We start from the raw sequence: 24,790 nt of genomic DNA on the forward strand, positions 1-24,790 counted from the left end.
ACCACACAGGCTCTGTCGCAGAGCCGGTAGGAAAGACACAGTTTCCACGCGGGTACACGTATCATACGAAAATTTAAAGATACGACTTCCTGTAAACGCCAGCAACCTGCCTGTCGTCTGCATGTCACTTGTTACACGAAAATGGATTTGAAAGTATTCGCATGTGTGTATATATACAGATGCCTGCATATTAGCTGCGGAGTCTACATGCGACGCGAAACCAAGACATTTTGCACGGGTCTTTTGTTTATGGAATAACTTTAGGTGTGACTTGAATGTTAGCCTTGAGCCTACAAGCGACGCAAACAAATGAACTTAGGTTCTTATCGATATCGAAAAGGGCGCCTGGATCCGTTGTCTCGAATCCAAGGATGTCCTTCTCTTCCTTCCTCAGTTAAGAGATATAGACCTCCGAAAATTGATCCCTAAAAAACAAAGGCAACACCAATTTGGAACTTCCGTTTCCGCGTCGGTACTCCACCAGGCAAGGAAAGTATTTTCGTCGGTGTAGATGACCAACCCGGAGTGCGATTTCCGGATGCAGCAGGTGTGGAACGGTTTGGACTGCTAAAATGAACCGCACTTTTAGTCGTAGCGCGTGTTTTTGCGGCAGTTGTTTCACGGTGACAGCTTGTGAAACATCAGAGGCTACGGCTCGTAGATAGCCTAGTCCCTCACGGAGGACTGCACAAGACAGTTCTGATCAAGAGACAAAAACCCTGTGCTACTAATTGGCAGCTTCTCCTCTGACTGCAAAAACTTTAACACTGCGCCACACCAAATCCAAGGTTGCTCCCCGTTCAACACAAGAAGCGGCGAAGCTATTCATCGATCACCTCGAGCTTCTGGCACGAAACGGGATAGCGACCTTCCTTCCTGGTCTGAACCTTATACTCTTGATTGTCCATATTCTCAAGGTGCGCAGAACTCGGCATTGTGACCAGACTTCACCGTCCCCTGTGTATACATTTCCAGAGTGATATGTCGCGGGAAGGGAGCCGAGTCATGACGCCACGATGTCAGAAGAGTTTTAGCTGTCTCTTGCCACGTTACACCCATGGCATCTGTATTTCGTGCAGCTGTCTCTAATTGATCCACACTTCGTCTTGCGAACAGAGTTCTGTCGGGCAACACAATGTGAAGTGCACTTCTCGATTGCTGACAGGAATCAAGTAACACCGAGCTGACGTTGCACGCACTACGAAGCGTAAACTTTCCGTGGCTGAAGTGCTGAGAAGCGAGTGCAGTAGCCGACCTGTTTCTCACTTCACGTAGCGATCTGCATGAAGCGGAACTCTCAAACTTCCTCCTCTTTCACCCTACGAAGAACCGCATCAGTAATCTATTGCTTGCCACGTGTTTATCCAGCTAAATCCTGGAGAGACTAGTGTTTTCTGGCGGCATGCGAAGGACACCACCTAGTGGTGAGGACTTGCAGCGATCGCCCTGCTCAGTACTAGTCCACGACGGCCACAGCTACGAGTTCCACCAAATCAAGAGCCAGATCACCGCTCTGCTTCTGTGGTCAGTTGGAGCTATCGTGGTGCGGGTGCTTCAGTGAGCAAGAGTGTTCTGATTCAAAAATGCGTCGCAGCGAAGCTTGTTTGCACACCGACGCGTGGGTGGCTTCTGTTCAGCCGACTGGACCACTGTCTGTGACAGGAAAATAAGTGAGAGAACCGTGGTAAAGGTACAGTCTCAGTTGTTCGATAGAAACAAAACTGATTCTCACTCACGCGAAAACCACACGGTCCACACAAGGCAGAGAACACCTTTCTTGCAAACTTTTCCTCACACGGTCCCAGACAACGGTTTTAAATGTCCCTTCCGCGGCGGGTCCTGAGTCCGCTAAAATACGAACAGGTTCCGCGCAGAGGACCTGACCCAGACATATCACGCACATTCTCTCATTTCGATACTTTTTCGGAAGCCAAAAACACATATACACGTCCAGAGTGTATGTCTACAGGTAAATGTTCACGAAGTAGCGCATCATATGAGTCTATTCACCAGAACGCGGTACTGGACTTCTTCATTCACGGAAAACAAAATGGATTCCTTTCCACAGCTTCTCCTGCAGACACAGGAGCGAACTCTACGCGGTGACGCAGGTCTGGAGACGTCTCCACTCGGTCTCCAAGTCCCACTGTCACGCTTCGACGAAAAAACATTTCGCCGCGAGATACGCGACGAATCCCAAGACGATGGCAAGAGTCCACATCTTCATGAACGTCAAAAAGCCTTCATCGAAGAGTGCACCGATCCCCGCGATCTCCGGCTGGGCAGCTTCGCTATGTTTATCCGCCTCCATTGATTTCTCGGAATTCGTTCCTTCCGGACCTTTCGTTTGGCTGTTCACCGGTGGCTGCCGTGATGCGTTCACCTCTGCGTCTCTCTCCGACTCGACCTTTGCGATGGCAGTGCTCAACTGTTTCGTCCCTTCCAGGCATTCCTCGGCCTTCCCTTCCCGCAGCTTGTGCACGGGATGCTCCAGGAGCCGTCTATGGGACAGCTCCGCGCTCAGCCCGCCGCCGAGAGCAACTGCAGCAACTTCCCTGACGCTCCCAGCAGCCCTCCCCACGCCATTCGCGACGCTTTTTCTGGCTTCTACAAGCACTTCCTCAGATCGTGGCCTCAGCGGGAAAAATTCAGGAGCGCTTGCGTCCAAAGTCGACGACCCGGAGGCCTTGCCGGACCCGCCGCTTCCCTTTCGTGGGGCATCTGAGCCTCCCAAGTTCCTCCACTCGTGCTGCTCCGACTCTTCCTGAATGCACTGCAGAATGCTCGCCAGCCGAGCCATGCTTCCTGCCGCGGTGCTGCACACAGTCGAGGGAGTGTCGTGGCATGTGTCCAAGTTCGCTGCTTCGCCGTCTCCCACGACATCAGGGCCGTGTGCTCTTTCCCCGCCTAGAGACGCAGACTGCTTCAGGTAGAGCTGGAGAGTCGCCGCGGCATCTGCAGAACCCGCAGTGCGGACAGGCGCACCTACAGCGCCCAGGTCGCTGCGTCGAACAACGACTGTGGAGACTTTGGGGTTCAGAAACTCTGCGCGGGAGTCGCAGAGACCCGTCACAGGGTGACGAAGATGATGCTCTCCCCGAGCTGGGTAACCCGCACCTTCATCGCTGCCGCTGTCGACGCCCGTGGACGCATCCAGGGACGGCTGGGACTGATGCTGAGTGAGGGCCTTGAGGCTCTCGGCGGTTCTGAACACGAGACGGGAAGACTGGCGGGAGTGAGCTGCCGAGAAGGCCTCGAAGGCGCTGAACTCGTCGTGGGCGGGAAGCGCGCTGCCGCCGCCTCCGATCTTCGACAGCGAGCTGCGAGAGGTCCGCGGGTTCGCGCTACATGCCGATGAGGTTGAAGTGCACAGGAGCTCCGCTGCGTCGTTCCCGTTCAGAGCCGCCTCAGGCGAAGCGTCGTCGAAGAGCGCTCTCCTCGGAAGGCTTTGTTGACTCTGATTCCGCGACCGTGACTGTCTGTGTGCGCGCTCCGCGACCCCCGGCGGCGCCTCGAAGCTCAGCTTCCGGTAGTAGCAGACGTGTTTGCAAGTCGCCTTTTCGGGGTGCGTGTTGATTTTCCTTGCGAGGGTGAAGACCGCCGTCCTCAGACTCTGCTTCCGGGGAGATTCAACCGTGACAACCCGCTCGGCACACGCTTCGTCTGCGGTCACAAACAGTGGAGAAATATTAATGTTGGCTTCTGTCGCAAGGCGAACAGACTGGATGTACCCGCCTTTCTTGCCAATCAAACTTCCAATCACCGCACGCGGAACGCAAATCTTGCAGGCGAGAGTTCGGGACAGCGAGCCGCCGGAGCCGCTGCTCAAAGACGTTGTCGACCGTAGCAGATCCTCGGTGGAAGGTTGAGAGGGCATCTGCGCCAGCTCGTCCATGCGATCGATGATCCAGTCGACAACTTGAAACACAGCGCGCTCCGTGCCTTCTGCCGCCACCAGCCGTTCTGTCGTCCCGGGGAAGTACATGCCGTGGGGAGAAAGGACCTGTTTTCGGAGGACCACACACACGAAAGGAATCTCGACTCGATTCAACAAGAGTATACACGCCGGACTCACGGACTCAGTCTTCAGAAAACACAGTGAAACGGCAGAACTCTGAAGATTATACCTAACTCAATCGCATTCTCAGTCCGCCTGGTATGGCTGTCGAGGGCACACGTTAAAGTCACTGAGGACAGCAGATCTAGGGTGTGAGTGTCGGATTCCTGATTAAGACCGTGAACGTCTGTTTACAAACGGGATCAAAATTCTCTTGTGCGTTCATAGCCATGGGAAGCAAATACGGTCACCGTTACTGGTCTGTCATTTGCATAGTAAAGACACAAAAATTTGAACAAACGCAATGGATGTCGACGAAATTATTTTACACCGCAAAGAACAGAAAGCGCCTTAGGGACTTACGATTTTCGCGCCGGTGACCTGTTTGAGGTGCTTGATTTCCTGTCCGGTGTTGCCAATTATCATTCCCGCGAGTTGGTTGCTAATTAGCATTTTCACGTAGCAGGCCCCCGACGACTGCGCCAGACGCGTCCCTGCCAGGAGCTGGTTACCCACTGCATTTTCAAAGTCAGTGTCTCTTGGGCTATGTTCTGCTCTGCCCACAAAGAATCGATCTTTTCCCGTAACTTCTTTGTCTCCCTTTGTCTCGGCCGCAGCCACGAACCGCGGCAGAGAGGCGTGAGAGAGCTCTTCCATTTTGGTGGAAAACAAGGGGTTCACCTGCGTAAACGTCAAGACTGGGGCCTTCCCGAAATATCCCGATTTTTCACTCTTTTATTAGATCCAGAATGACACACACGACAGGAAGGCAAGTATTCAGAGAAAACGCCTCCAGTTCCCGGAACTGACTTTGCTCGTAGACAAGAGTGCAATCGTTGGCCGCCGCTTTTTACGGGGGAGCCAGCAGCTTGTTCAACACGTTTCGTCGTTCGACTTCTGTCTTTTGTGTCTTCTTTGAAGATCCGTCCGAGAGGCAACTCAACGACAGATGGGCGCCAAAGTTATTGCCAAACTCACCAACAGATATGCTGCAACAGGTAGACCGCTACCGGAACTGGGGCTCCTCTGGGGTATCGACCTTTCCAAATAAAAGGGGCAAACAAATTATTTTTTCGAAAATGGAAAACACGGTTTGCCTCCTCTCTCGCGGAACGCAAGGAGACAAGTGAGAGAAAAAAAAATTCCAGCGACGGCCGCAGTTGACGGAGGCCGCGTGTCTGGGTGCCTTCGAAAAGAGCTCCAGGGGTATCCCGGTAAACCGCCTGCGACAGAGGTTATTTTCTGGTTCTCTTCCGTGCCGACAGTCAGCATGGAATTTTGGAAAAAAGTCGCGGTGAAAGGAGAAAAAGAAAATAGCGATTGTGAGAAGCGCGTGTCACAGTCAACACTAGGCGCGCGCTTGTCTCAACGCACGCGAGAGAGCGAAGCTTGGATTCCCGCGATGGGTCACCTGCGAGCGTTTCTCTTCGTCTTTTGCCCCGGCTTCCGGTGACTTTTCAAAGACGAAAATCGATGAAGATCAAAGAGTTTTTCTCTTCACTCTCCGCGCTATGTGACGCGCCGAAGACTTTGCACATATACGCGCAGCTCGAAAGACAGAACTCCACACAGGAGAGCGGGCCGCTTTCCGGAGATTCCCGGCAAATGAAGAGGGAAAAACACGGTGAAGACGCGAGGTCACGAATTGTTCGATGTATGTTGGGGAAAAGGGAGTTGCACTCGTGACGCAGCTTCTTCTTTAGAATCGTCCGGGTTGTCTCAGCGGAGCTGCCGCGAGCAGACTTCCTCGACTCTCCACGCCCGTTTCCCTGCAGGATTTCGTCGGGTGTTTTCTGAAACTACCGCTAACAACGTTCTTCCGAGTCGACTTCCCGTTTAACAAAACCCTCCTGTTTGTCTGCCACCGAGAACACAGAAAGAAACACCTGATTCTCGCGTAAAGAGAGCTGTCCGAGTCGACTTGCACCGCCACTGCGCTCGCGCTTGTTGGTCGGCCGCGAAGCTTCGAGACGAGGACGTGTGAAGAAGCGTAGTTTTCTGAGAACTTTTGAGTCGAGTGACTTTTCGTTATCTGCATAAACTTCCATCAACCTCGAGATTCGTGGAAAGGCAGAAATGCCTCGGGAAAAAGGAACAAACGGCGCTGCGCAACTCGGCCGCGCCGCCGTCTTCGGGAGGAGCAGACACCGCCGAGAAACACGGTGGCACGGAGCTTCCTATGTAGAACTTGAAGGCCGGAAGAAAGTCCAACAAAAGGAATAAGAATGACAGGAACGTCGCAACGGTGAGCAACGCAAATGGCTCGAACAGTCCGTGGCGAACAGCAACCAGACAACCCGCGCGCGGAATGGCCGGCCGCGAAGCTGTCTGAAGACTGGCCTCTGTTCTGGAGCTTCGATGCGTCGCGCGTGGCACGAGAGCTGCCGGCGAACCACAACGCCCAGGGTTTCTGTTGCCGAAAAGTAAGATACAGATAATTCCTATCAGTGATTCACGTGCCAGTGACGTTTCAAAACTAAAAATCCAGAGAAACTGAGCTCTTCTTCCCGTACACTGGCACGGGACCACCTCGCTAGCGAGTCCCCCGAGAGAAACGCGGTTGAGACAAAAACGAGAAACCCTGCAATACCAACACTGTAAACGGCTCTCGGGACCCCGGCGTGGAAAAGCAGGAAGCGCCGCGCGATAGCCTGTGCATAAACTCATGTACAGATATAAAGATAAATAAATATTCAGAGAGCTTCCTGGAGGGGTATTGGGGATCTGGACCCTAGGCAAACGGGCGGAATTCACTACAGCGAGGAAACTGTTCACATGCGTCAAACGGACAACGACAGCCGTCACAGGGACTGAAGCAGCGAGTTCGCATGCAGGTACCAGATTTGCCACTTTTGAGCGTGCATCAGAGTCTCTTCAGCGGACGTCGTTTGACGAACAGTTCCCTCCTGGTGGACCTGCGAGGGAAACGCACGCCACGCATTCCACCACGGTCACTTCACAGAGGACATAAAGTGACACAGTCCCGTTAGCTGCGGCGGGATGGGGGAGCCGAGTGAGTCGTGTTCGTGACTTTTTCTGCGCAAAAGTATGTTTCTGTACACCTGGACTTGCCGAGTACGATATCCGCGCTCTAGAGATAAGGGAAAATGCACCACCTAAGATGTCGACCGTACAGTGGAGCAACCGATTGATACCGATAAGGACGGAGTCTCTAAGTTGCTCGGCGACCCTCATGAAATTGGGGTAAAACCTTTCCTTTCCCTTATGTACTCATGGCGTGCAATATCAAACCGATAACAACTGAAGGTCGACTCCCTATTACACACTATAAAATGGGATTCCTAGGTTTGCGCAAACTACCTTTTTCTGGGGAGAACGCTGAGATGTCCAGCCACTACGGCTGTAAAGAGCTTACGTGAGCCGATCTCGACTAAAGTGGAGAAAAGGCTCACAGCATTCAAATGTGATGCCTAGTAAGCGTCAAGGCTTCCAGATTGACCGAAAGTGGGGGAGCAGTCGTACCGTGCCCGGTGATTTTCCACCATTTTCTACTTGTAACGTGTGAAAGACAGTACACGGCTTAGGACGTACTGCGGAACGAATAAGACTCTTTTTGTAACTCTCCTTCGGCACTGAAACGATCGACTGTTATCATTTGCTTGGCATGCTTGCTCCGGACTTGAAGACCCTGCGCGAGGACAGACATTCTGTTCTTTACATTCCCGTGTACTAACGGCACTTTGTGCTAAACACCAACAGCAGAAACTCCAGAGACGTGTGCACTTTCTAGCGTTCAACATCTAGTTAGCGGAGGAGCTTCAGGAAAGACAGATCGAATTTAAGCCTTCATCCTTCTTGTTAAAATGGAGGAGTTCTGTAAATACCTTTTTCTCTACACTTTTTTATCTTACGGAATGTGGGACGGACATTTAATCTGTGCCTGCCATCACAATCGGGGTGCGGGATTGTCAAATGCTATGCCACGCTTTTAGAGCAGGTGAGAACTACAGCTAAGAAGAACTTGAGTATGTGCGTTTCTTGGTGCACGTACTGTTATAAATTATGTAAGCACGGGAGTCTGCGAACTCGGCAGGCTGACTTCCCGTTTCTTCCCACAGACAACAACGCTCGTAGCTTCGCCCCAAGCCTACTTGCCTACCCACTCTTCATACTGGCCTTTCTGACACGCCTCGCGAATTCCACCGTCTCGAAAAGAACCTAGCGGGCTCTTTCCCTCCATGGAGAGCCAGTGGGGTCGTTCTTTTGTTGTGACGTTTCCTGTTCGTGGAACGCCTTTGTTATTGAACACGGTTCAGTTAGCGACGATACTTGTCCGGCAGGTGCAACACGAGGATTGTTAGCAATCTGCCATTTGCGACTGCGTGGAGAAAAAGTACAACAGAACTGCAAAGTTCAGGCTCATGAATTCAGTGCCCGGGACTACCTGGTGGTGATGGTTGCTTATACGGAACACTGAACTCCATCTGCTTTTTTAACTAACGACAGTGGACTGGGCCACGACATACAGTTGATATGCATTTCAGTCACGACATTATCAGCACCAGATCCGAACTTCGTCAACTTGGGAAACAACAAGTACACAAGACAGGCAACCCCGCCTGATGAATGAGCCAGGTTGGAGGGGTGGTACCCCCACAGAAACCCCTATCCACCGAAACGTTTTCTATCTCGACTTTCCCCTGCGTGTAGACAGGTGTAGAGTGTGTATCAACTCGTCAACGGCACACGACCATCTCTGTCCACGCTCCATTCTTTATACATTCGCAGACACGCCGAGGGGTTGCTTCAGCGATTTTCATCAAGACAGTATTAATCACCAGTGGAAACTGTATCTGAAGTACGCACGATGTGAGCTTGCCCAACCACAGCCGGTGTATAGTTTCTATGGATCTCGGATTCATGAGAAGACCGTGCTCTTAAGCACTGGCGTCAGGATCCCGTTCGGCAATACGCTAGAAGGCGAAGTCCCATGACACTTTCTCTCGCCGTGGTTTCCGCAGTCACTTGAAACAAGAAAACGGACGGTACCCGTCGTTTGCCCACGCGTGACTCTATACTGAGAGGTGCCTTTCTACAAATAGGTCTCCCAACAATGGAGGAAGTTCGTTTCCCGGTGTCTTCGAAGTCGCGAATGTCGTTTTCCGCAAGTACACGACTCGCTGTGTGGATGGATGGTCCTCCTGCCCGCCCAAGATAAACAGAAGAAAGTGGCTGTTTGCTGAGCCTGATGATAGCAGTCGACCGGCACTCAACACACGCGCTCCGACACACGTTTAGCGAACAAGTGAGAGACTCTGCTGTTTCCTCGTAGAAACCTTGTCATCTCGAGTGGCAAGCCCAATCCCCTTCTTTTTTAACTCTGTGTGTCTCCAACCTGCCCAGCAACCAACGGTCTTTTCAACCCTTTCCAGTCAGGACACAGCGCTCCGGGTGAAACCACAAGATTTACGTGCTTTGGCACCTGATTCAGTGCCAATCTCGCTGCTTGTGAACGTGGAAAGAAACAGTTGAAACGTAGCTTCCTTTGCGCACTTTGGTGTGCAGTGGCAGAACGAGCACACCGCTTTATGCGCGATGATCTTATGCGTCCACATTGCCATAACTCGAATCGAGTAAACAGGCACGTTCAAGTGCCTAGAACACTGAATACAAATCCATTGTGGAGAAACTGGAGAGACAACAGAGCATGCAATGACACGCTACCGTAAAACCCCGAGTTTCCCTTCTTCACTGCCACGGCCGCCCTTTCAGTTCTCCACGAAAACGCGTAGAAACACTTTTTTTCCCCGCCGCTTGCTCTCTTTCTCCTCTCTAGCGATTTTTTCGTTCAACGCTCGGCCAAGGGGAACTGGCGTTTCTGTTCCAGCTAAATACACGCTTCTTCTTCGACTTTGCCCCCGTTGTGCTCTCCGTGCCACACCAGCGACGGTTGACCCGCCAACGACGCCGCGTGAGCCTTCTTCGTGGCTTCCAGAGCGCGGGGTAGATTGTCGCGCTTTGTTTTTTTGCTTTTCCCTTCTCCTTCACGCTCTTCTTTTGCATGCGAGAGGAAACGTTCCGGCCCGTGGTCTACACACCGCTTCTTTCTCCACGAGGCACTTGAAAGATTTATCCCGCGCTCCCCGGTGCTCGTCTCGTCTCTTGAGTTCTCCGAAACAGCCAGCAGCCAAGACCGAGCTCACTTTTCCGCCGGAGCAGCTAGGTATCCCCAAACCATTTGATTCGTCTTTCTTCGCCCCGGAGCAGCTGAATCTTGCGAACGTTCCTTAAAAAATAAGACAGGGAATCGCCGTAACCCCGGGACCCGGGCCTGTACCGCTCTTCAACGGTTTCTCGAAGAAGACGCGCCTCTCTGTCACTTTGTCTTTCCCCTTTCTCTGTCTACTTCGTGGTTGTTCGAGGTTCCAAGGAAGAGGAAAAGGGGGCCTAACTTTTCGCCTTCCGCTTCTTTGCGTCCCCAGTTCCGCTGTCTATACCGCCTCCACCATTACGTGTCGACCGCCGGTGATAACAAAGGAGCTCTTTCTGGAAATGCCTTCCTTCCTGAGAACTTGCAAGAACGAAGGATATCCTTCTGTGTAAAAATCCGTGATAAGTCGCCCTAACCGATAACACCATCGTCCACAGCTGCACAGAAACAACGTACAAATTCCTATATACGTATAAGTATATATATATATATATATATATATATATATATAATTTTTGGTGTATAGTTCATTGATGTCACTATCTGGCTGTGTCACTGCATTGAAGCATTGGCTGTACTTGAGGAGTTGAAAATGAGTTCGGCACAGCGAAGGGGAGTCCGAAAGATGAGCGTGTCGCGTCTCTCTTCTTTCTCTTAGAACACCCGGACATGGGAGCTGCTTTTCCACACAGTCGCCCCCTCTGGTCTACCGTTTTTCTCTTTTTTCAACTTCCATCTTCGTCTTCTCTCTCGCATATCTGCTAACCTTGGTCTCTCTCGCCGTCTCCGCTGCCTCGTTTTCGCGAGGGCCTTCCCTGAGTCAACATGTCGTTTTCCTCATACGCCGCGGACGCCTCGCTGGGGCGCGACCGCGGTCGAGCCGAGGGCCCTGGAGCCCAAGGCTTCAAGGAGCGCTCCTCTCTATCTCCTTCCGGAGCTGGTGACCGGCGGCTGTCGGGATCGAGTGAAGGCGAACGCGCCTCGGACCGCGTCGACGATGGTCGTTCTTCACCTGCGCCAGCTGTCCCTGCTGCGGACTGTTCTTCTTCCTTGCAACCATCCATTTACTGGAACACTGCGTCTCTCTCTTCTCGCCCTTCTGGTCGACTTCCCTACTCCGCAGTTTCTTCTTCGACTGCAGATGCACACGCCGCCTTCTCGGGCGTCTCCTCCTCCTCCATGTCTTCCTCGCAGTGGCTGCCTGGCGAGGCCGGAGAGAATCCGTTCTCGGCTGCATGCAACACCCAAGAATGGAGTCGCGTCACTGACGTCGGACATTCTCCGCGCCTTCCTCGCGACGTCGACCTCCTCGGCGCCAGCGTCCACACCCTCGCCGCCAGCACCTGCTACGACGGCGCGAGCAGCGCGCTCTTCTATCCGAATATAAGACTTTCTTCTGGGCCTGCCCAGGGAAGCAATCCATTTGCGGCGCCTGTAGGGACCGAGGGAGACCGCAGCAGGTGGAGAGACCGCGACCAGGCCTTTGGTGTAGCGCCTAGGGTCGATGCTCTTCGTGGATACACAGGCAACATGTCGCGCCCCAGAGTCTTAGGAGAAACCGCCTACGATCCACATGCGTACTTCGCACAAGATGAAACTACAGAGATACACTCCCCAGCGGAAAGTGAAAGCCGTAAGACCTCAACATCTACTTACATATAAATATATATATATATATATGTACACACATGCACATGTATATATATATATATATATATAGATATATACGTTTGTCTTAGTTTTCATGTTTTAACGTCTTCAATTCTCTTTCCTTGCTTCTTATCGCCGCTTTTGTCTCCAAAAGACACGCTGCTTGCATAGCTTCTTCGTCTGTCGCTTATCTCTTCCTTCACTCGCTTTCTTGTCTCATTATTCTCGTTCGTCGCCGCCTCTTGTTCCTCTCTGCAGTCGGTGTGTTATGTATGCCACCGATCGCTCTCACTGATTTTTCTTCTTTGAGCAGACACCCTCCGCGCATGCTTGTACGCGCTGCCTGTCTGCCCTGTGCTTGCGCGTTTCGATTTTCTTCTTGTCTCCTAACCGTGTACCTTTTTGTCACCTCTTCTCCATTTTCATCCGCCTTTACTCCATCCCGTAGACTAAGGGCGACCTGTTCATCTCCCTCTTCTGCAAGTACTCCTCTTCTCCTTGTCATCGAGCACCCAGTCGTACTTTTTCTTCTTCTGTGCTAGCCGCGACGACTCCGCCTTCTCCTCCTCCTCCCAGCACTCATTTTATCTCTGTTTCTCACATCAAACCATTGGCATTGCTTCGTCTTCTCAACCAGCTCGAATCCACTGATTTGTGCGTTCAGGCGGTTCGTATCAGCCGCCCTGTTTGTCTGCGTTCACGGCGTCCGCGTCTTCCGCGCCGCTGCGCATGTCGGAGGGTGTTTCGCTCTCGCGCGGAACTGCTGCCTACGCGTCGTCAGTGTCATCCCGTTCGCGACTCGCGTCCACACCTGCTCGCGAGTCCGCGCCTGGCGGCTTGTTCCCGCAGGAAACGCCTTCTGAGTCCTCCATGCGACACACCTCTACGTCGGACTCGACTCAGAGGTTGAGACGCCTGGCGTCTGCCTCTGAAGAATTTCCAGAGTGGTGCGTCAGCTGGGAGCATCCTTTTCTGAAACGCAGTCCACTGGACGTCAGTCGCGGACCCCTGCCTCGGAGAAGGTGCACGGACCTCTTCTTCTTTGTCCTTCTCCTCTGCTGCTGGACTGCATGCGCTGCGGCGCTGCTCCTTCGCCTTGCTCCTTCAGCCTCGCCTCTCGCCCGCCTTTCCGCCGGTATCGACTGGACAGGCCGCGTCTGCGGCTACGACCCCGGCGTCGAAGACTTTCCGCTCGTCTACTGGCCTGCAAAGAAACAACCGGAAACACCCATTGACCAGGAACTCTCTGCATGCAGCATCCTCCCTGTAAGACGAAAATGCGCCGGGGGTGGGCGCACAAATGCCCTGCAGTGGAAAGCGTCAGAAACCGAAAGATACACAAAGAGCGGGGTGCGCACTCAGTGATATGGAGAGAGGAACAGATTAAAATTCATCTGGATATGACCATGAGCCCAATAGATACACCTGTGGGGAGAGGGAGTTATCGATATATATATATATATTTATATATAAATATAAATATAAATATATAGGGTTTGGTTGGTATGTGCGTAGAAATGGACGCAGCTTCAGGGCTAGGACTAGATGTCTGTCTGTGAGTCTCTCTCTACGTAATATCCGCATATGTGTATAAATATATATACATATATTTGTGTATATTTGGGGAGTATGTGCTTATGTGGAGAGGACGGACGTTGCGTGCGCAGATAAAGATGCGTGTATTTTGACTCATCTGGGTGAGAGAAACAGACCGCTGACGGGTCCATTTTTTCCGTCCCTCTTTAACATATACACTGTGTATGTGTACAACTGTGAGGACGCCAACGATTCCCGAGCTCTCTGTCCTCGCATGCACACAGCTCTCCGCATGCATGCTTCCGCAAGTGTACAGCTACACAAGACGCCTCTGTATCTGCATCTGTATCTGTGTCTGCCTCTGTGTCTACGTCTGTGTCTGCGTCTGGTGTCTGCGTCTGTGTCTGTGTCTGTCTCTCTGCCTACGTAGATCTCTCTCGGCGTCTCCATCTGTCTGTTGATTTCTAGCCGCACGGTGGTCGGTGAAGGAGGCGCGCAGGCGAGGCTGAGTGAGTGGGAAGATAGTCCGTTGGTTTCTGGAGTCGCTTGGCCGTTCGTGCAGGTCTGCACCAAGCGCTGTCCAGTTTCCTTTTCGTCTGAGAGAGAGAAAGGAGTCTGTCCGCCCGACACCGAGGCTGCAGGACTCTGCACCTGGTACAGTGCAGGTCCGGCAGCGCTGCTGCTTCGCCGCTACTGCCTCTTCGTGGACGCGGACGGAAAGGCGCAAGACCACGGTCTCCTCTCTTCCTGGGTTCGGTGGGTCGCCGACGTCGACCTCGCCTGGCCGCTCGTGAGTCCGAAACGCATGCAAGACTGCACGCAGCAGTGCCCTCCTTCTTCTTTACGCACCCAGCAGCGGGGAACGAGGGGAAACAGCGGAAGAGAGAGAAGATAAGATAAGATAAGATATGAGGACAAAGCAGAGCATGCTTGGACGGGCGGGGGTCGGGTGAGCCGGTGGCGCATGTTGTCGAAGCTTCGGGGCCTTGCCAGAGGACTGCAAGTAACCTTTCAAGAGATTCTGGGAGAACAATGTTTGCTGATTGAAAGGCTGGCCCACATTCATGAAGAGACGAATTTCCATGTGTATCGTGATACTTCTCCAGTGTAAATGTGCGTGCAAGATTGTGTATCCATGCGCAAACATGCGTGTGGTGGGATGTGCGTCGAGCCGTCCACGTCTGAGTGTTCCAGTGTCTCATTTCTGCATCGGTGACTCGGCGCCTTGTCTCGTATGAGGCCTGAGAACTCATGAGTGCAATTTTCGCTCAGTTTCCTCCTGCGATGGTTGCAGGTGCTCGCTGCTCCCGCGGCTGCACTTCTTCTCGGCTATTTCTTCTTGTGGCTCCTACAAAAAGCCGCACACGCCGTCGTTGCCGGCCTCGTTCTCCTCCTTGAGGTTCTGCTGCTCGGCGCGGCCTACGAATTCTACTGCGCCTATGCCGCCTCGAGAGCCTTGCTCCTTTCGTCGTCCTTTTCTCCGAACACACACCCTTTCGATCTCTCCTCTCCGATCGACACTGCCTTCGTTCCCCTTTCTTCTCCTGCTGCTCTCCCTGCTTCGTCTCTCTCTTCTTCTCTCCCTTCTTCTCTCCCTTCTTCGCTCTCTTCTTCTCTCCCCGTTTCTCTTCCTTCTTCACTCTCTTCACTCTCTTCGCTCTCTTCTTCGGAGTCTCTGAGCAAGTCGGCGTTTGTGGGGCTTCCGTTGGCGGTCGGGTCCGGCGCGGGGAATTTATTTCTAATGTGTCTGTGTTGTCTCGCGGCTCTTCTAGTCGCGTTCTTCGCGCTTTTTTTCCGGCGAGAACTGCACGTTTCGACGTCCGTTCTGACGGCCTCTGCGACGCTGCTGCAGCAGGCGCCGTCGAAGTTCCTTCTTCTCGTGCCCCTGGCGGCCGCGACTGCTCTCGCCTCCCAGGGCGCGCTCGTGGTTGCCGCCGTCTCGCACCTTGCGGCTCTCGGTGAGGCCTGGAAAGCATCAGAAGAGAACGAGAAGGATAAATGAGGGAGAAGAAGAGAAGGAGAGGGAGAGGGAAGAGAGACAAGGCAGGGGACAAGGCAGTGATGAAGCAGTGACAGGACGTAAGAAGAGACACAAACGGGGGCAGCGACGAAACACTTTGACAACGATAATGATACGTGAGGAACAAAGAGAGAGAAAGCGAAGGAGAGAGAAAGCAGGAAATGGGGAAACAACTGGAATCGAACTCCATATAGGCACACACTCAATGACACGTTCGCAAGCGTATACGTCTGGTCATGTACTTTTCTTTGTGTTGTCGATGCGACATGTCTCATATCGACTTTCCGAAACCTTTGAGTGTCAAGAGTCCTGTCCATGGATGAGCTTTCTCGATATGCTGAGCGTTCGTTCTTGCTCAATTTTCATCCGCTGTTTCTCCTCTGTGAGCTCCCTCTGGCGATTGCTTTATCCTGCGCGTATCGCAAAGAGACCCTTGCTGCTTTCTTCTGGTAATGAATCCTTTTCACTTAGGGCCGATTCCGACCTTGCCAATCAGCGCATGCATTCCCTCCTTGAGTCCGTGGGTGCGATTGCCGCTTCTTTCCTCGTCCTCGGTGGCGCTCCTTCTCGCGCTCCTCTTCGTCGCCCTCTGGACAGGCGCTTTCCTCAACGCCATTTCGCGGATGATCGTCTCCTATTTCGCCTCCGCTTGGTATTTCATGCCTCGCCACATGCACGGTCAGTCCGGATAGGTCCAGATACTCTCCTCGCCACAGAAATATGCACATACAAATATATATATATATATATATATATCCATGTATATACGCATGTGTATGTTTGTACACCAATATATCCGTTTGTTTGCGTAACTGTAATCCTATTTGTAGCGTGCATTTATACCGTTTTATGAATACACGCGTGTGAACGGAAGCTTGCGCAGAGGGTGCAAGTATATAGATACGCATATATATGCAGCTTTAAGAACGCGAATAGAAACAGAAATGTGTGTAGACCAACCCCAGAATATAAATATAAAGGCATATGTGTCACCAGTATATATGTATATATATATATATATATATATATGTATATATGTATACGTATGTTCACTTGTGTCTGTGTGACAGATTGTGAATTGAGTGCTCTGTCGAGAGTAAAACGCGAATTTCGTTTGCTTTCCGAGTGGGGCAGGTCGTCGGGAATGCTTGAAAGCGAAAGCGGCGGAGGCAGTCAAGGTCGTGTTTTCCTACCACCTCGGCTCGGCTGCTCTTGGAGGCCTCATTCTCTCTTGTAAGATCTTTTTAAAAAGAAAGCTTTTCTTGTCGCGTCTTCCGCGACATGTCTCACTGGCTGTCTACGCTAGGGCAGATGAAGTACACAGTGTTACGAATTTATACATACACACCCACACATACATCTGTACATGCAATTGTTCAAATGCCTTTGCACGTAGGATCGCGGCCGTCAGAGAGACGTTCAGATCGAGGTGGCTGCGGCTATCTCCATGCTTTTAGACTTCTCTGTACTTCTTTTTACCGGTCTTGCACCCTCTATATTGTGATACATGATTATACATATATACATATGTACGCGTATTTATACGTGTGCGACAATATATATATATATATATATATATTCTGTGAGCAGAGGCGCATTCGTTTCTTTCTCTCTCTGTATATTTATGTCTTTCTCTACTTCGATGTGTGTCGATATCTGTAGAGACGGTTTTATAGAATCGTGTCTCATGTAACTGTTACGTACGGCTTTTCGAAATGCAGCACACTGTAGCTGTGGTGTTTGTCAGCCCGCAGCGCCTGGACTGTGTGTCAGAGTTTTTTTATCCGTTGTCTTCTGTGAACAAAGCGGAGGGGAAGTGCTCACTTTCACGGGAGGCCTTGTCGCGCTCTTCTTCAGTGAGTCTCCTTCTCATCTGGTCTTTCGTTTGCCTTTCGTCCGATGGTTCTTTTTCGTTGGGATGCGTCCTCGACCCTCGTCTTCTTTCTAGGGTGTCTGTGCATCTTCTTGTGCGTGCATGTGCAGCTGTGCAAATGCTGAAACTTCTCTTTGGCTGGGCGCGCTATCGAGCAGTGCGCCGCAACCACTCAGTCTTCAAGCGGTGAGAACAGTCTTCGTTTCTTCGTTCTGTCCTCTCTCTTTTCTCGTTTTCGTGGCGTTGCCGTTTCACCTCGTTCTTCAGGTGTCTGCGACCTCCCATGGCATACAGAGAACCGGACATGTGCAAGCGCTCGCAGTCTTGTGCTTATTCGCGTCTAGAAGTGAACCACAGTATCTGTGTGTGTGCGCCGTCGATCCGCGCAGCAGTTCCTACGCGACAGCGCTTCGTATCGTCTCCACCTAACCAGTCGCCTCTGCAGTGGTCTACATGTTCCAGACTGTTGGACTCTACACTGCAATACGTCGCGCATTTGCCGTTTTCTGCGTTCTCTTCCCGTGTCGTTCAGGATTTTGTGCCGAGTCTCCAACTGCGTCGCGTGTCTGTACACCCCAGTCAAGTTTGTGACGCCCACGGCCTTCATCTTCGTCGCGCTCCTCGGCCAGCCGTTTCTGCAGGCTTCGTGGACGGCGATCGCGACGCTAACAAGGCAAGACAAGACGTGGAGCTCTGCTTTTGCGTTTTTCTGCGAAGCGCGGGAGAAACTGGAGCACGGAGAAAGGCTCAGTGCTCGGCAGTGGAAATGCACAGACAGAAAGGAAAAGAAAAGAAGAGAGCGTGCAGAGGCAGAGGACAAGAGGCAGAGGACAAACAGAAAAGAAAAAAAAAGGAAGGGAAGACGATTCTCTCAGTAGACTATCGTGGAGAGACTGTCCTGCTGCGCCGTGTTGTGCGAGGGACAGAGAAGAACCAGAGAGCACACACGCATACCAACGGGCCAGAATGCTGCCAGACAGAGCTCAGAGGTGGAGAGACGTCTGCGGTTCTGTGGGGTGTATGTACACCTGCACCCGAGGACAGGTGATTCGTAGACCTGGGTGACTGGCTCTCTCGCGGTATTTCCCGCGTTCTGTGTCGTTGTTTGGTGCGTCGAACGAAGGGGCTTCGTGCGAAGAGGAGAAATAATAATGCTTTCGATTAGCACAAGGTTTTCTCCGTTGTTCAAAGAATTTCTTCCATACGTGTGCGCCTCTTGCTGCGCGTGCAACTTGCTTGCTCTCTCTCCACAGGAATCCTGCTGCCACCGCGTTCGTGTGGCAGATCGGCTGGCTGCTGCAACTCGTCGGCCAGCTCTCGATTTCCATTTGCGTCGCCTGGTGTACATACACCCTGCTGCCGGTAAGCGTCTGTCTCAGCCGCGAGAAACAAATCTCTCTCGTCTTTCTCGAACGGGCCGGGCCCTCTGCAGGAGGTTTTTGGTTTTTCCACATTCAGTCGATTTCTGCGTCTCTGGAATGTGACCGCCGCTCCTGGAGACACACTCTCGGCTTTCTGTTAGCTGTGCCCAGAGGCAGCGCAGCTGTACATACACCGCAGGTGTACGTGCACACACCGGAAGCCTGTCGGGCGAAAGTCATGGATTTTGTGTCGCGTTTGGATCACGTACAAACCCTGTGACTTCATGCTACACGAGACCTTCTCCGTTTTTCCGATTTCCTCAATGCAGAACTGGGAGTTACCTTTCTTTCCAGCCCTTGGTGCCGTTCTTTTTTCCCCTGTTTTTTTGCCAGGTCGACGTCATTGTCTCGAGTTTTTTTTCCGCTCCCGTGCAAGTTAGACTTGGCTTGTTTTCTCCTTTCTGCCTTCATTTTTTCTGTTTTCCCCAATTCTTTGCCCCCAGATGTTTCCAAACACGTACAGCCAGTTGTCTTCTTTGTGGGCGCCAGTCTTTGTGGCCTTCGTCTTGTCACTCTACGTGGCCAGCATCTGCATGCACGTCTTTGGCTTGGCTGCCGACACACTCCTTCAGGTAAGCATTTTCTGTGCTTCATAAACTGATGCATGATACCATTTCTTACTCTCATCTACTACATACATATACACATATATATACGTGTACATACATATACATATGTATCTATATATGCATGCATGTAGATGTCTGTGTGCGTATATGAAGGACTGGTGTCCAACATGCATGCTCACACACACATGTGTGCAAGCATTTTCCTATCCGTTACAGCGTGTACAGATCTCTTCGTTCTTGCACTAGCCATGCAACTCAGTGCATGGATACGATATATACAAATATAAATATACGTACGTCTCCGTAGACTCTCGAAATATATATATATATATATATATATATTTTGTGTAAATAGTTTGAGTGTTCGAGTAAGCAGAGAAGAAAGCTTTTTGCTTGTTTTTCAGGCGTTTTTGGCCGACCGAGAAATGTCTTTGCAAGATGGAAAATACACTGCGGAGCACGCGCCTGCAGCTCTCCGGACTCTGGATCGTTACATGCTTCGGACTCGTCCTCAGGGGCGCCTGCGTCGCGTCTAATGTTTTCTTTTCAAGTATTTCGCTTTTTTAGTCTCCTCGATTTTTTGTCTCTTGCGCGCGCGTTTCTCCTCTTGGATTGTCTCTTTTCACTTGTTTCTCCGTCTCATCGCCCATCGCGTTTCTTTCTTTGGACGAGGAATTCGTCTTTTCTGCGAAGACTCAACTTGGGGTGAGTGGACGGGAGGCAGTTCTGCCTGTGGAGAAGCATTCCTCTTCTGATGTTTGCGTTTTTCGAAGAAATTCAACTCGTGAAGGAGTTTCTCTTTCTGGGGAGAGATGCATACATCTCCTGGAGGCCTGCCGCATCTACGCATGCATTCTCCTTCTCTTCCGTTCTACATATGTACCCCGGTACATACGTATACAGACAAATGCATACCCATATCCATAGAGACACACGTCCATGTTTATGTAGAGTGGTGTTATCTGTGAACGAACTGAGTATCTCTCTTTCGCAGAAGTCGAACTGTTTTGCGTAGATGAGAAAGGACAGTAGAAGAAGTAGCAACCCATGACACGTGAGAATGCCAGTTCGCTGTTGTTGCGCGTTTTTTTCTGGATTCGGGCGGCTCCAGCGCCGTCGGTGTGTGGGGAGAAGTTTTTTGCTGGGGAAAGTTAGGACCTTTCTTCATCCCTTCACAATACATGCAAAACTCGACTGACGGGGAAGCCGACCGAACGCCCAGCTTGCTCCTGAGACTGACTATGCCACCTGGGGACCTAGTAGAGACACACACAACCTCTCATTCTCTCGCTCTGATTCTACATTCCTATCAAAGTACAAATATATATATGTATATATAAACATATTTACCAATATATGTAGAGGTAGCATGGTAGTGAACTAGTTACATTCCCGAAAGAGGAATAGACATCTGGGCGCGTGCGACATCGCCATATGTATGTTCCTTCATTCTACAAGTCTACTCGAAGCTATATCTGTACTCATATATATATATATATATTTGTTCGTGTGAAAAAACTGTGAGTCACGTTTGATGCTAGATGCCCCTGGACGATGGTCACCTGACCAACAAGAGGTGGGTGTAGCAGAACGGTTCTCTCACTCCTTTTTCTGCTTGTGGTCTTGATTCGTGTTTCACACGGAAGGCCGCTCACGAGGTTGTCTCTCCTGGATCTTTTGCGGTCGCTTCAGAAAACGTTTTTTCACCTCTGTAGTGTGCGAGGGAAACTGGACCTTGACGAAAGCGCGCCTGCACACTTTACTTTTTTCTGTTTAACTTGACGCGAATCAGTCCTCGGAAATCCTCTCTCTTTCGCTACGGCAGCGCGCACCACTCGGCGTTTCCGAAAGGGTCCGTATAGTCTCGTGTGCACTCGAAGCCCGCTGCGTTGCGGACGCCATCTCAGGACTCTTCTGAGAACAGCACCTTGCCACAGTCTTCGCAAGTCTCTGCGGAGACAGCTGCGGTGGATTCTCCTTTCGTAGTCGCTGCGTGCTCGGAGAGTGTCTGAATAGCATGCGAACATGCCTCCGCGCTGAAAGCCGTCGCTCGGAACACTGTCGGCAGAAGCAGAAGACATGTTCACTAAACAGTTTTCACCGAACGTCCTCGCGGCGGTTGTGGGAGAACTAGGTGCAGCGGTACACACTTTTCTAAGAGCGAGATCACGGACGACCCCTGAGGTGGACTGTGCGGCACTGCAACCAGAAGTTGCTCAAATGCCGCCTTGTCTGACGTTCCGAAACGTTTGGAAGTGCTTGCCTGCAAACCTCGACTCCCTTCTCGTTCTCTGACCACGAGAAAAAACATGATTTCTTCCCCTTCACTTTCGAGGAAGTATCACGTCCCTGCGTCTTTCCAGAGTGGCGATAGCCCTCGCGGAACGTTTCTCAGTTCTCTGCAGAGGGAACCTGCCTGGCTGTTTTTCCTTTCTTCTTCAAGCAGACACAGAGACCCCCTTCTCCCGCGTTCTTCACTGTCTCCTCCGAGAAAAAGAATCTCGCGGCATTGCGTCTAGACCAGGAGACCAGCCGTCTGAGGTGAGGGGACCCTGTGAACGGACTTCACCTGTTCCAGCGCAGAAGTCAGGAAAGAGAGCGCTCCACGACTCCGCAACAGCAGTTTAAAGGAAGGCTGAGAGTCACGTTGAAATGCAGAGGCAGAGGACATCCACGGGAGAATCACCGTGGGTTCGTTAACACCAGCATGTCGACACACTGCTCCGGCGAGTTTCCTCTCTTGTCTGTCGACGACCCTGCTGCACACTTTGCCGTCGTTCTCTTCCTCGCGCTTACCCCTCGCGTTCGGCCACTCACTCCGATCGGCACAAAGGCCATGGCCAAGGAGAAAACAACGGGGAAGCAATCCCGATCATGGGGACGACAGATCCGGAACGTGTCTGTCGCCGACTGCAGATGGGCGCAAGCGTTCTTTTCTGCGTTTCTTCGCGATGCCTGCGCGATGTGAAGTTTCTGCACGCGCTCAATTCGACGGACTCGAGGGTCTCGTCAGAAGTTTCTCCCTCTTCGACGCAAAACACGATTCACAGTCGTTGCGAGGACGCCTAGGCCGTCCGTGCAGACTCGCGTCCTTTCTTTCTTTTGTTTCTCGAGAAAACAGTCTCTCGAAAGAAACGCCTGGGAGAGCTACCTTCGACGCTGTGCTGCGAGCCGGCTAACGGGCAGTGCGCTTTCTGAGCGTCACGCGTTTCCACATCGACCATTTGTCACTCTGCTTCGACGAAATGTCGATAGAAGATTGCAGAGGGTTCCGAGAAGACCTTACATAATGTCCCGTTGCATTTACTCAAAGTTATACAGTTTACTGGTAAGTGTGGAACTCGAGATGTACTCGACGGAAATCTCTTCTTGCGCGAAACCTCATCTCGAAGTAGGCGAGCTCGACTTCCTTCGAGGCAGACACGGCTTCCCTCGCGAGAATTAACTCTTTTCTGCTCTGCGAGAACTAACTGTGTGATTCCGTTTGCAGGAAGAACGAAAGTCTTCTCAGTCGCGTCGGCTTGTGAACTGAGGGACCTTCCGTTCGGTGTGCTGCCGTCGCAGGAGGGCAGAACTTTTTCTCGACTTCTTTCCGGATCGCTGGCGGGGGCGACGCTGACGGTCAAGACAGACGCGTGGAGTGTTGGCTTCGCGAGGCGGTCAGGTTTTCGCGAAAAACGCGTGCATTTTCTCCAGAAAATCGACGTCCGCACCCGAGATCTCCTCGAATCAGTCCGGCGGCCGTTCTTTTTCTCGCTTTTCTCGGCGCAAACTCGCGAGAAAGGCGCACACACTGCGACGGGGGTGTGTGCTGTCTCCTGCTTCTGCAATCTCTCTTCTTCTGCCTTCCTTCTTTCTACTCCAAATCGAGAATCGAGCGTTTTCCCCTCGTCCTCCCCGGCAACCTCTTCTGCGCCTCCCTTCCAGCGCTTTTCCTTCCTCTCCCAGTTGAATTGTCTCTTTCGTTTCTCCACCCTCTGTGGCTTTCGCCGTCTCGCTTCTGTTCCCTCCCGTTGCGATTCCCCTTCTCCACCGCGTCCTTCTCTTCTCGTCACAAAATCGTCGTCTAAGTCTTTGTCATTCGGCTGCGTCTTGTCTCTCCTCTTTGCGGTCTCGTCGCTCGCGGTTCCCTCGAGTCTTTCCGTCACGTTGCCTGTTGTCTCTCGCGCGTTGTCTCCTCGTCCCGCCGACGCGCTGTGCGACGCACTTGCCCTTCTGTGCAAGCTTTGGAACTTCTCTCTTTATCTTCCTCGTTTCTCCACTTCTGCGCTGGCTTCGTTCCTCTGGAAATGATGGAAGCAGACGTTGCGAGCTCCTCAGAGCCGAAGAACCTCGGCAAAGCCCCCGAGAAGGCCAGCAGCCAGCTGCCTTCTGCACATGCAGACCGCGCCCTTCCTTGGGTTAGCCTTTTCTTCTCCCTTTGAGTCTTCTCCCCACCGGTGTCTCCTCATTTCCCTCTGCCTTTTCGTCCCGTTCTTCGTTCTCTCCTCTCCTTCTCCTTGCCGTCCTTCCCGTTGTTCTCTGCTCTTCTTCTCCTTGCCATCCTTCCCTTTGTTCTCTGCTCTTCTTCTCCTTGCCGTCCTTCCCTTTGTTCTCTGCTCTTCTTCTCCTTGCCGTCCTTCCCTTTGTTCTCTGCTCTTCTTCTCCTTGCCATCCTTCCCTTTGTTCTCTGCTCTTCTTCTCCTTGCCGTCCTTCCCTTTGTTCTCTGCTCTTCTTCTCCTTGTCATCCTTGCCATTTCTCTCGTTTTCTTCTCTCCCGTCGTCCTCTCACGCCGCGTTTTCTCTCTTCACTGTCTTCTCGCCGTTCGTCTGCTACTCTCCATGTCAAGGCTCCTTAGTCCCGCCTATCACCTCTCTCTCTCTCCCCCGTGTTCTTCTTTCTCTCTCTTTTCCGTCTCCTCTCTTCCATCCTCCTCCTCCTCTGTTTCTTCTTCCTCCTCCTTTGTTTCTTCTTCCTCCGCTGTTTCATCTTCCTCCTCTGTTTCCTCTTCCTCCTCTGTTTCTTCTTCCTCCTCTGTCTGTCCTTTACCCTGGTCGCTGTCTGCACTCGTTCTCCTTTCCTGTCTCCGCTCAGCTCCTCTCGCGTCTCCCCGTGTCTTCTTTCTCTGGCTCGAACTCCCTTTTCTCTTCCCCGCCTTCTGACTCTTCTCTCTCCTTGAGCGGTGGAGACTGCATGCCAGTCGTCGCTTCTTCGAGATATGCGGGGGCTCTGTCTCGGCGAGGAGCTTGATTCGTCTTCCCATTTTTGGAGGTCGAACGTCTGCGTTTTCCAGACAGCCAGGTGTTTGCCCCGATCTTCTTTTCTCAGGTGGAAAAGTATCGCCCGGAGCGCCTTAGCGACGTCTTGGCCCACGACGACATCATCAGAACAAGTAAACAGGCAACTTGCATTTCTCCGTCTCCGCGTTGTCTCCTGTGACCGCTCTCCTCTTCGGCCCGTTGTTACTCTTTCTCTCTTTCTCTCGTCTTTCAAAGCTTTTCTGCTCTCCGA

General features: G+C 51.9%; 3 protein-coding genes across 3 annotated transcripts in view; 2 read left to right on the plus strand and 1 right to left on the minus strand.

The window, feature by feature from the left end:
- Nucleotides 1–1,654: 1,654 nt before the first annotated feature.
- TGME49_212980 (hypothetical protein) lies at nucleotides 1,655–7,649 on the minus strand. The gene is made up of 2 exons (XM_002371006.2): nucleotides 4,421–7,649; nucleotides 1,655–4,003 (listed from the first exon to the last, which is right to left on the minus strand). Exons 1-2 carry the CDS (start codon nucleotides 4,712–4,714, stop codon nucleotides 2,150–2,152), a joined length of 2,148 nt encoding a protein of 715 aa, XP_002371047.1. The 5' UTR covers nucleotides 4,715–7,649; the 3' UTR covers nucleotides 1,655–2,149.
- A 1,499-nt stretch (nucleotides 7,650–9,148) lies between these two features.
- On the plus strand, nucleotides 9,149–21,098 carry TGME49_212990 (hypothetical protein). The gene is made up of 11 exons (XM_002371007.2): nucleotides 9,149–11,862; nucleotides 12,544–13,145; nucleotides 13,978–14,205; nucleotides 14,710–15,373; nucleotides 15,907–16,113; nucleotides 16,570–16,668; nucleotides 17,419–17,494; nucleotides 17,841–17,981; nucleotides 18,562–18,670; nucleotides 19,173–19,301; nucleotides 19,703–21,098. Exons 1-11 carry the CDS (start codon nucleotides 11,055–11,057, stop codon nucleotides 19,832–19,834), a joined length of 3,195 nt encoding a protein of 1,064 aa, XP_002371048.1. The 5' UTR covers nucleotides 9,149–11,054; the 3' UTR covers nucleotides 19,835–21,098.
- A 2,492-nt stretch (nucleotides 21,099–23,590) lies between these two features.
- Nucleotides 23,591–24,790, plus strand: part of TGME49_213000 (replication factor C, subunit 5, putative) — a gene marked incomplete at both ends in the record, with an annotated part of 9,145 nt that continues 7,945 nt past the window's right edge. The window contains 2 exons of the mRNA XM_018779585.1: nucleotides 23,591–23,698; nucleotides 24,608–24,671. Of these exons, the coding sequence (XP_018637869.1) occupies nucleotides 23,591–23,698; nucleotides 24,608–24,671 (172 nt within the window). The remainder of the gene's footprint in view (nucleotides 23,699–24,607; nucleotides 24,672–24,790) is intronic.

This window comes from Toxoplasma gondii, chromosome V (assembly GCF_000006565.2).
Source record: "Toxoplasma gondii ME49 chromosome V, whole genome shotgun sequence".
Taxonomy (NCBI): Eukaryota; Apicomplexa; class Conoidasida; order Eucoccidiorida; family Sarcocystidae; genus Toxoplasma; species Toxoplasma gondii.

What these genes read in the sequence shown, in the direction of transcription:
- TGME49_212980 (XM_002371006.2), bottom strand. Translation starts at nt 4,714, where the DNA reads ATGGAAGAGCTCTCTCACGCCTCTCTGCCGCGGTTCGTGGCTGCGGCC. An exon ending in AGGTCACCGGCGCGAAAATC is followed by an intron (nt 4,004 to 4,420) that starts GTAAGTCCCTAA and finishes CTCCGAAAACAG; the next exon opens with GTCCTTTCTCCCCACGGCAT.
- TGME49_212990 (XM_002371007.2), top strand. Translation starts at nt 11,055, where the DNA reads ATGTCGTTTTCCTCATACGCCGCGGACGCCTCGCTGGGGCGCGACCGC. An exon ending in TCGACCTCGCCTGGCCGCTC is followed by an intron (nt 14,206 to 14,709) that starts GTGAGTCCGAAA and finishes CGATGGTTGCAG; the next exon opens with GTGCTCGCTGCTCCCGCGGC. An exon ending in CTGCCGACACACTCCTTCAG is followed by an intron (nt 19,302 to 19,702) that starts GTAAGCATTTTC and finishes CTTGTTTTTCAG; the next exon opens with GCGTTTTTGGCCGACCGAGA.